Source organism: Camelus ferus, chromosome 11, assembly GCF_009834535.1.
Source record: "Camelus ferus isolate YT-003-E chromosome 11, BCGSAC_Cfer_1.0, whole genome shotgun sequence".
Lineage (NCBI taxonomy): Eukaryota > Metazoa > Chordata > Mammalia > Artiodactyla > Camelidae > Camelus > Camelus ferus.
In genome coordinates, this window is record NC_045706.1 from 15,446,853 (window position 1) to 15,458,221 (window position 11,369).

At 48.0% G+C, this 11,369-nt stretch overlaps 1 protein-coding gene across 4 annotated transcripts in view; it reads right to left on the bottom strand.

Moving 5' to 3' along the window:
• Positions 1 to 8,967, bottom strand: part of CASP7 (caspase 7) — a 34,492-nt gene extending 25,525 nt beyond the window's left edge. The window contains exons 1-2 of one of the 4 annotated variants that reach the window (XM_014558239.2): positions 8,832 to 8,967; positions 2,854 to 2,963 (exon numbers count right to left, since the gene is read on the bottom strand). In XM_014558239.2, the coding sequence (XP_014413725.1) occupies positions 2,854 to 2,963 (110 nt within the window). In that variant the 5' untranslated portion in view covers positions 8,832 to 8,967. Of the gene's footprint in view, positions 1 to 2,853; positions 2,964 to 3,041; positions 3,062 to 8,067; positions 8,314 to 8,403; positions 8,528 to 8,831 lie in introns of those variants that run through there. The other 3 variants (XM_032490881.1, XM_032490879.1, XM_032490880.1) reach the window with 3 other exon arrangements.
• Positions 8,968 to 11,369: the final 2,402 nt, after the last annotated feature.

Genomic DNA, 11,369 nt, shown 5'->3' on the forward strand with positions numbered 1-11,369 from the left:
TGGCCAGTGCAAGTCAATGGCCGAGCCAGACACCAGTGTGGCTGAGATGCACATTCCTTCTCCAGGTCCCAGAGGCAGGGGCAGAAAATATTCTGAATAATATCATCCAACACGGGAGCTTGTCTTTGCCACCAACATCATGAACTTCCTCAGAGCTAGGACCTTGGCTTTGGCCTTGAATAGCCACCTTTTAAGAGGTTTTTAATCAAGAAAAGGGGAAGAACATAAAATGAAAGAGTGGAAGGGGCAAAACTGTTAGATCCTAATGACTGATTTGATGAGGAGCAGAGGTGGAAGGCAAGTGTCAAGACAAAGACAGGAGTCAAGGATGACTTCTAGGATTCCAGCTCGGCTGGCTGATGAATGATAGTGACAACAACTGAGGCAGAGAACAAAGAAGGAGAGGAGGTTTAGGAGGAGAAAGGACCAATGTATAAATAATCAGCATCTAACTTAAAAGCATCTTACCCAAAAAAAGGGATACTGACAAATGCTCATTAATGCTTTTTTAATTTTCTTATCTCTATTGGAACAGTTTGGGTTAAACAAGTTGCCTTTAAGTGAAAAAGGAACAGGTTTAATTAACAGTTGTTAGAGAAGTTTTGATAAAGTCTTTTTGGTGTATTTCCTAGAAACTGAAAAAACCAAAATGTCTCTCAGGGCTGAATAATAATTTCTTTTCTAAGTCAGGTAATTTCCAATTCTTTATTTTCAATGCAGCTGAAGAAGGACCTAATTGCGTTGTCATTTTTTGGCAGAGAACTTGGAAGGAATTCAAAGAATTAAGCGACATTATTATAACAAAATTCCTGCCATCCCATGTATTTATTCATGGTTTCTCAGTGCTTCTATCTCTAAAAATAAAAAAGGTGATACTGAACTCTTTCGTATTCTAATACATATTATTTATCCATTTATTCATAAACTAGCTTTTTAAATGCCCTTCCAGTCCATTATAAATTGCAGTCTCAATGCAATTTTTATTTAATAATTATTATGATGAAAAATGACTTAACAGCACTAATTTATCAACATGTATTTACTTGGATCCATGGTTAATAATAAACAGTAACTTAGTCTAGGAGGAATTTCTTTTAATGGAAAAATGTCTTCAAACTTAAGCACGCATACGTATGCACACATATAGGTCACAGAGATGTATGAAGAGGTGATTGATGAATGACTTTCAAGCGACCAAATCTATTACATCAGAATAAAATATTGTAGGGAGAAACCATGAAGAAAAGAGTTCAGTGGGGAAAAAGAAATAACATAAAAATTCTAGATGTTACAAGACAGCTTGTTCATGTACATTTTTAATGGATAAAATTACTAAGGATTTAGATTTCACTGGATACACTTAAAGAGATGATTTTTAAATACCAGTATTTACAACAAACAGTTTGTTTTCTGGAAAGTACAACAAAAAGCTTTACTGAGACTTACGAAATGACTATTACACAATTTCTGTTTCTCTTTCACTTAGAGGCAACTTGCATAACCCTAATATTTGGAGAGATGGGAAACCTGAGATACTACATCCTTTGCAGCTATTCTGACAAGAAATTTATATGTCGCCTTAAAGTATAGGAGAGGGTGGGTAGTTTTACATTATTTCAGGGGCACGTGAGCAAAAACATTTGAAGGCCACTGCTCTAAAGGGTCTGCTCTGGGGAACGGTTTAGCCTGGACCACTTAACCTCGTAGCTTTGGAAAGTTTTCAGGACATGGAGCTGTATTTTCTGGTCATCTCATCAGATATCCTTGGCCCTAAATGGCTATGATGCCAATGGAATTCAGGTCCAGGATGCTGGCATCTTCTCACTTTTCTGAGTCTTGTTTGGGATGATCTGACCCAGGGCTTCCTGTGGGATGCTGTAGGGAGCCAGGATGCCCCTCATCATCAGCTCTACCCCTCCTGAGCGCTGCTTGGGAGCACTCCCTAACCTTTATCCCCCTCACTGTCCCTCTTACATGGGGCTTGGCATAGGAGCTTCTAAGAAGTCTGATGCTTTTGATGCAAAGACCTCTCCTGCCTCTTGCCAGGAAGCCCCACTCACTGCCCCTCCATGATCAAGGTTAAGAGCAGGTAAAGGGCTCCTCCACATCCCTGCAGCCCTACTTTTAAATGGAAAGCACAGCAGAGTGAGTGGCATTGGTACCGTTTGGGTTCTCATCTCAGCTCCATCATTTATAAACCGCCATCAGAAAGGGAGGCTACTAAGCCTCTTAGCGCCTCAGTTCACTTACCTGCTAAATAATGGTAATAGAACCATCTCCTGGGACTGTGAGGACTACATGCAACAGTGAGCTGGCATACAAAGGCTTAATAAATGAAGTTATCATTATTATTATTAAATGTAAAATTTAGAATTTAAAAAGTGAACTCCAGAAAGGAAACGGAAGGAATAGCAGACAAGATGCTCCCCCCTTCGATGGAGTACCACCCTAAAACCTCCTATGCCACCAATCCCAGATTCTGCCTTTCAGCCAAGCCTGGTCCCAACTTGCAGTAGAAGCCCATCTCTGCCCTGCAGGAAGTTGGCCGCAAATCACCTCTGACAGGGCCAGCCCCTCACTCCTGGACAGCTGCCATCTAGATGCACAAAAACTGAGCAGAAGACCCCCAGGGCTTGGGTCCCTTACACCTGGGCTTGCCCTGGAAACATGGGAGTGCTCATGGGAACCCCATGTGTTGTCACACACAGCTAGCAGGATTCTGTGCAAATCTCCCACACACAGCATAGACCTTCTGGAATGCCCGCTTTCCGCATGGGTGGGCGGAGATGACAGAGGCATGGCAGGCTGCCCCAGGGTTCCTCTTTAACTCAGCAAGGATGGAAGGAAACTTACCCGAAGAGCGATGGGACAAAAGAGGACCGATCTGGCTTCGCATCAACTAAATCGTTGCTTGCTGAATCCCCAGCCCCCTGCTCCACAACAGAGCTCTGATCGTCTGCCATCTGCAAGGAAGAAAGCCAATGAGAAAATTGGTACCCAGTGGCATCACTGGCCTCATGATATTTTTAAATAACACTCACTTGGTGACACAATTTTTAATTAAGCCTAGAGATGAGCAACCCTGCATATTTGGACTCCAGGGTTGCTGGACCAACAAATTCATTCAAATGCTTGAGTGCCAGCTCCGTTTCAGCCTCATTTCAGAGACTGGGTACACAGCGGCCAAGAAAGCAGAGTCCCTGCCCCTCTGGGAGCTTCCAATGCAGCATTCACAATTGTTAAATGTTTCCTGTGTTGGAGAAGCTGAGGAAGGTCCATCAAGGTCTGCAACAATAAGAAACTTCTCCTGAACTCCTGAACTCTTCTGCTGGCATCACTCCAACTCAGTTCAAAAACAGCAGCGACCTGGGGCATAAAGCGCTCCTCATGTTTCAGACGATTTTACGTGGTTCTACTAAAACAGATCCCCATTGAATTATTTTCCTGCTCAAGTCTTCAAGAGGTCTCTAAAACTGGAAAGTTCAAATCTGAACTCCTTGGATTTTAAGGTTCTTCATTATCTAGTCCTGGAGTCGACAGCAAGCTATGACCCACCAACAGTTTTAATAAATAAAGCTTTACTGGAACACAGCCACACCCATTCATTTATACATTGTCTGTGGCTGCTTTCCCACCACAAGCAGAGTTGAGTAATTGTGACCGAGCGCCTATGGCCCCAAACACCTAGACTAAAGAGGTTTTCCACCCCCAGATCTAGGAGAGCCAGCAGCCAATAGGACCCCCTACTCACCTACTACTCCCTCTACTTTGAGAAGTAAAAACAGCAACAATAAGAACAGAAACTCACTTTGATTATTCGCTGTGCTAATTGTTTCGTAAGCATGACCTTATTCAATACCTCCCCCAAATGCTGTTAGATCAGCCCTGTGATGACTATCTTTTGACAGATGAGGAAGCTGAGGCTAGAAAAGCTTAGTAACTGGTCCCAGGCTAAGTAACCAGCCAACTAGACTAGGATCTGAAGGCAGCAGCAAGCACTGAGAGCCCACCCCTCACATCGTACCACTCAGCCTCCCAGCACCCGAGCGTCGCTGGGCCCACTGGGCTCATTTCAGGCCCCATCAAGACTCTTGGTTCTCCCTTTCTGGAAGTCACCACCCATAACTTTCCTGGCCATGCCATCTTTGCCTGGCTGGCTAGTTCTCAATCTTCAGAATTCAGTTTAATGGCACCTTTGCAGGGAGAACTCCGTGGTTACAACTGCATCACCAGCTCCCTCCCTCCCCTCCTTTCCTTTACATATGGCCCTTGTATTTGTCTTGTTTATTTGCACTCTACTTATTGCTTGGCTCCAACACAACAGTGCAAGTTTACTATGGCAGAGGCGAGTGGCACACAAATGGTACTTGCTAAATAAATATGCATCGAATGGAAAACTGGGAGAAACAGACGCCCCAGGGGAAGAGGATAAGCTAAAAGTGATAGAGGCTGTTCTAGAGTCATTTCTCCGGAACCAAGTCCTGTTTCCTTTCCCGTAAAGGGACTGGCCTTCGGTAACAAAGGGAAGCCTCTCCAGACTCCTGCCGGTCTCAATCTCTGAGCAACCGTACAGAGCGGGCCACGGTTGGCAGATGCAGGTCTATGTTCCTATCAGGCCCTCCCAGGGATGTCTTCATGTGGCTGGAAAACAAGAAGGCAGACAGAACACACTTTGCCCCAGGGCACAGGTAATGGCTTTTGGAGGTGGGCAGAAGGAATCCAGCTGGGGGAGACGTCCAGGATGACAAAGCACTGTCCTTGTGGCCTGAAGCCCCATGTGTCATCGTCATGTCACCTTACAGCTTATTTAGGCCTGAGCTGGGCAGTGAGGAGAGGAGAGAGGGAGTGTGAGTCCTGCGGCCAAACCTCTACAAAGATAGTGAGAAGTCCCACAGCCATTCTGTTTCTCAACACATCGTGAACCTCCCACTGTCACCACTAGCCTGTTTCCGGTTGGGAGGCAGTAAGATGTTGCAGATTAGGACCCAAAATGTTTCTCGAAAACATAGATAACCCTAACACCAAAGGAGATGAACACGATTCCAGGCATGAAGGAAACACTCGATCGTTTTTATTTCATCTCCTTTATACAGCCTTACTTTTCACCATGGAGCTTTATTAGCAAAGCACTGAAATATTTTCAAAGTCACAAGTTAATATTATACCAAAGTCCACCAGAAAAAGACACTAACTTTGACATGTGGTGTTGAAGCTTTGAGTCTTTTAACAAGGCTAATCTTAAAGACTGAATCTAGGACACATAATGATAAAACAACACGACCATTATATGTATATTATACATGTGTATGTTTCCTGGAAGTCCAGTGCACCAGGTGTGTACTAGGAGCCAGGGATACACCTGACCTGGTCCTTTCTTGTTGGAAGACAGGCACTGATAAACAGATGGCACCAATGTTGAGAGCAACTGTGGTCAGTGCCATTAGGATGAACAACTTGTAGGCACAGTAGGGGACCCGACTGAGCCCCTGAGGAGTTAGGGAGGGTTCTCAGGGGAGGAAATGTTAGTCTGAGAAGGTGGAGCAGAGAGGGTGGAAGTGAGGGAGGCACAAGGCACCGCACACTTATTAAATACCTGACATGCTCCATCACCGGAGGGGCATGGCTTAAACCTCTCATCCTTCCCAGATGCTTAGTGGGGACTTTGGCCTTCGCTACAGGCTGATTTCTATGGCTCAGGGGCGAGAGACTCTCAGAGCTTTCTCTGCAAACATTAGGCCAGAAGGGTCTTCCGTTTGAAACCTACAGCATCTTCCTGGGTGGATGCTGAACTCTGTCTAGAGGGCAGCAAGAGTCCTTTTTAACAACCTGCTGGAGTGTGCATCTGAAGCAAGGCAGTGTGGTGGGACTTTACTCTTAAATCTGTAAGGCTAAACATTCAGCGACTTTCTTATTCCTTTGAGGCTGCGCTTGATTTCTGGGTGAAATCAAGTTCACCCAGTACGAGAGTGATGTCTGGGTGGGGTGCCTGATTTTGGTCACATCATTCAGTCAAGCCAAGACTTGGTGATGGCCTTTCATTTCTACTCATCTCCACAGCCCAAGACAATCCAAGGCTATCCTCTGTCTGCTACACCTGGAGAGGGCATGCCCTGGCCTTATTTTCTTGTATTCGTTCCCTTCGTTAAAACTTAGGCTGCAAAGAGCAGTCAGTTATTCAAGGAATATTTCTTATTCAATTGTTAAACACATCTATCTTCCCTTTAAATTAATTAATATGTAATTCATACAACGCATTAACAGTGCCAGGAACTCTCTGTAAGCACTCTTAGATATTATTATGACTCTTTTACCTACGGGGACTCTTATTTATAGATTGAGAGCTTATCTTAAACATCCTTTTTTTGTTCCAGTCATAGAAAAGTGTCAGGTACACGGTAGGCACTTAATAAATAATTCTTTATAAATGTTACAACTGAAATGTACTTAAAATTTTTAAATCCTTCAGGGCCCTGAATAAACTGTTGATATGGGACAGACAACAGAACTAAAGGGACCCAGGAGGGTGGTTGAGAGCCCAGTCATGGTGAACTGCAGATCAGGGGTCCACCTATTAGCCATGGGACCTTGAACAAAAGATCTCAACCTCTCCAAAACTCAGTTTCTTCATCTGTAAAACTGGGAAAACAGTAATGCCTAAATCACACATGGCTGTGAAGACGAAAGGAACAATCCATGTAAAATGCTAAGCATGGCGTCTATAAATGTTCTATAAATATTCCTTATTATCACCACTGTCCACAGAACTCAAGATCAAGGCAACATTCAACTGTCAACCCTCATTGGTACTTGGAAATCACATTCATATTTCAAGCAGCTTTTGTGGAGACTGAAAAAAAGATTCCTCTAGCAATTATTTCTATACATGCTTAACAGGCGACTGGTACACATCTGGTAGAAAGTCACTTCCCAGCTACTGTCTGAATTTCAGTGCAGCTGCTTCCCCTATTATGAATGTTGACACAATACAACTTGTGACAGCAGCCTTACTGTTGCCCAAGTAAAGACAATCTTCCTAAGAGGCTCAGAGAGAAGAAGCTGGAAGGACCTCCACCTCTCACCTCCAGCACCTGGAGGAGGGGGCTCTCCTGGGCACTCAAGTACTCCACTGTCATCTGATATAGCACGGCTAGGAGGCTGGAGCCTGTACTGCAGAAGAAACTTTGCTTTCCTCAGAGGTTAAGTAACCTGCCCAAAGCTGCATGGCTAATAAGAGGCAGAAGTGGATTATGAACCTAGGCGATGTCTGGCTATCCTATGATGAAGATCAGGCTGTAGACCCTGATGGAGGAAATAGCTTGTAAGTAAACAAAGGTTAGGGCCATGTTCTTGGCCAACCCAGGAATTCAAGAGGAAAAGCCCTGGGAATGACTCACTTCGAATCACCCACAATTAATTTTACTGCCTCATAAAAGGCAAATTTGAACACAAGAGTCAAAGGCTGCAGCCTGACAGTCCTGCCCGTCCTTTAAAACAAAATTTCCTCAAGGGTCCTTGAAGATCCCTACACAAGGGTACCCCAACAACGGTGACAGCAGCTCATGTGTATCGTACTAAGCCCTGACAGAGGCCCTGCAATGAACCATTATCACCTCATTCCATCCTCGTAGCGACTGTCAACCTGACCACCATCCCCATTTCACAGACAGGGCATGGAGAGGGCCAAGGCTCCATAGCTGACAAGCAGGAACTGGAACCCAGGGCTGTCTAACACGGGAGCCCTCGCTGTCAGCCAGGCCAGAGAACGAACCCTTCCCGCCCTCCTAAAACCAGCCCCCCTTTCCAAATCCCCAGTAGTACGGGTCTAGGAGGGAAGGGAGGACAAGCTGAGCAAAGCAGGCGATGCTTGGGGGGCGGGGAGAGCCTTCTCCCCTTAGTTCAGCGCCCGCCGTCGGGCCGCCCTGCCCCAAGGACCCGGCTCCTTTAGACAGAGCTCGGGGCGGCAGGGGAGAGGCGACCCGGGCGGGAAGGGAGGAAGCAGAGGAAAGCAGGGCGGAAGTGCGGCGACTGGGCGGGAGACGCGCCGGTGGAGGTGGGGGCCGAAGTTACCGTTCCCACGGTGGCCCGGCGGCCCGAGCTGGCGGCCGGCTCCGTCCCTCCGCGGCGAGGGCCCCGGGTCGCTCGAACGGAAGCGAAAGTAAAAGCCCCGACGCAGCTGGGGGAGGAGTCGCCCCCGGGCGGGAGGTGGACGGGGCGGGCGCGGCTGGGGGCGCCACCTCCGGCTCGGGACCCCGCGCTCTGCGAAGTCGGGGGCGCGCAGGACCGCCGCGCCGCCGCGCGCCCCGTCGGGGAGAGCGCGCCACGCCCGGCGGGCCCAGGGTCGCGCGCGCCGTCGCCGGAGGGCGCCCCCGGCAAGGCTGGCCGCGGGCACCGCGCGCGGCGTACCCGGAGAGCGTCCCTGGCCGGGCTGGCCGCGCGCACCGCAGAGCGTGCTGGGCGAAGTTTGCGGAGACTAAAGGGATCCCGCCGCCGCGCTCGGGGTCTCCGCGAGGAAATTCTGCAGAAGTGACCGCGCTCCCGGTGACCGGGAGAGCGCGCTCCGCAAGCCTGCCGCACGCAGTGTCCCCCGCCGCGCGAACTGAAGAGCGCGCCCTGCCGACTTCCCGGTGCTCCAGGATGGGGCGCTCGTCAGAGTCCCCGCTCCTGCCCTCCCGCTGCTGCCCCGAGTCTACACCCCGACTTTGGCCTCCAAACCAGCTCCGGGAGCCAGTTCCCAGGGCCCGAAGGCCCCTCCCCAGCCAGACTCTGACCCCAGTCTGTGAGGTTCGCGCCTTCTCCCGGCGGGCCTGGCCGCCCGCATTTGCGGGAGTTACCTTCTCCCAAGGGCCAGACGTGCGAGCCGCGGGGCGCTCCCGCCTCCCAGAACTTGCTTCCACGCGCGTGGGCGGCCGGACGCTAACTCGGTTCTCTCCCGAGTGCGTTCCCACCTCCTAACACACTCAACTGGCCTGGATGTAGCGCCAGAATCATCCATGGACTATTTACGGAGCGCCCCCGTGTGTCAGCCACTGGGTACGTGGCCAGGAGTTAGTCTAATACGGGAGAGACTGTGTACTCCCACCAAGTCCACTTCCCCGCTACCCTGCATCCACGCACCCCGCATCACGCGTGCACGCGTCCACATTGGTCTTTCTTCGCCCTCGAGCCTCCGAGTGAGGCCTCCAACGCTTTGCTCTCCAAGACTCCTCAGGGGACCCACTAATGAACTCAGTCACATTGAGATGTAAATAGCTGAGGAGTTTTATACCAGTTTTATTCATACCAAAGATAGCTGCTTTGAAAGGAGTGAATCTTCATCGTGTGACATCAGGCAAGAACCACATCTCGTCTTTTTGCTTGTTTGCTCTTCTCTGGGCCTGAGACTTCAATATTGTCCATAAAAATCTCACCAGGTAAGGACACTTTCTTGATTTAAGAAAGAATGGCCCCAGGCAAGTGTAAGGGTAATAAATTATACTGATTTCTTAACTAATTAACTAATGTGAGAATCCTGAAATCCTGAATATTTTAAGCGAGCTGTTACGCTGTTTCCAATATGGCTGTGCTTTAGACTGACCACTTTTGCCGTCCCCCACCCCCATTCATATGTTGAAACTTAATCCCCTATGTGATGGCATTAGGAGGTGAGGTCTTTGGGACATGCTTAAATCATGAGGGTGGAGCGCTGGTGAATGAGATTAGTGCCTTTGTAAAGGAAGCCAGACAGAGCTCCCTGGCCTTTTCCATCATGTGAGGACACACAAAAAAATTGCAGTCCACAACCTCAAAGAGGCCTTTGACCAGACCCCAACCATGCTGGCACTCTGATCTTGGTGTCCTAGCCTCTAGAACTGTGAGAAATATAAATTTCTGTTGTTTATAAGCTGCCCAGCCTGTCGTATGTTTGTTACAGCAGCCAGAACAGACTGAGACAGGTTGCACTACTCTTTCTTTAATACTCATACTTCTGAAATGTTGAGGGCAAACGGAATCATGGTAGACACAAAGATAACTTGCTTTTTGAAAGATTCAGTTGTGAAGCATTTGAGAAATGAAAAATCCTATTAGTAAAGCAAATAAGTTATGCTCTAATTTATCTATATTTATAAATTTAAGTTTTTGCAAGTTATTCCTGAATGATGATGAAACACAGTGTTAGATGTGGAAGGGGCCTTAATAACTGACTCTTCTGCTCATACGATGGATGAAAAATCCCAGGCTCAGAGCAATTGCCCCCATCCCAAGCTTGCTAGTGGCAGAACCAGGATCAAGTTGCCTAGAAAAAGAATGAATGTTCCATCCACATGAAGGTCCTACCATAAATTATATCGAGCAATTTTTAAAATGTGTTGCACAAAGGAATTTGTGGCTGGCTCAGACAGAAAGCAGATCTGAAGGAAAACTTTCATTTTTCAGTTGTGCTGGGTGGGCTGGCATGGGGGAACTCCGAATATATTACTCCAAGGCTGGATTGTCACAGTACTAACAAATAAAATCGTGGTGCTATGGAAAGGGGGAAACAGTTTTGAACTTTTCCCTCTATAATAATCATACTGACCCTTTAGATCTAAATGATACTCTCTCCTGCTTGCAATTCCTGTGTTTCTCCAGCCTTGGCCCCATGTCATTGTTCTATGTTTCCTTTCTAAACTCGTGATTAGAGCACAAGTCTTCCTCTTCACTCCAGAAAAATCCCCAACTCCATTATTCAGATGGTTTCCCAAGGGCTGGCCTCATGGGAGCTCCTGGGCTGGTCCTTCCATACGTTCCCTCCAGCCCTCTCCTCTGGTCACCAGGCTGCTGCTGCTAACCCTGCTCCGTTCCCCAATCCCACCCTCACCCTGCTGGGCACAGTGCCCCCAAGGGGTTCCACCAATGATTGCTTTTCCAGTTCTTTACAGGACAGCGCAGGCCAGGCTATGACTTCATACAGGGCTCCACTGAAGGATAATCCCTGAAGTCACAGAAATGCCACTCTTACGGCTCACAGTCTCAAACCCGGACTCTGGCTGAGGCACCGGCAGGCTTCTGCAAGGAGGGAAAGGGGTGAGTGGGAGTCCAGGCAAAATTCCCTGAAAGGAGGAATTGATGCTGTTCCTATTACCCACTGCCTCTAAGCTCCCAGATCTGTTCTGTGAAAATGGAACCGGGCCCTTTAAGTGGTTTTCCATTGCCTGTAACCGCATGTTCAACTTTGCCAGTAGGGGGCGCTGGAGAAAGATTGCAGGAGAAAAGGCTTTTGGTTCTGTGTGTCTGTCGTGCTTCTGAAGCATCCGGCTTCCGCAAAAAGGGTGGTTCTCAAGTTCCTCTAGCATACCTACTTCCCCCTGCCCAGCCCCTGCTGTGCCTGGTGGCCAGTAGTACCACCTATT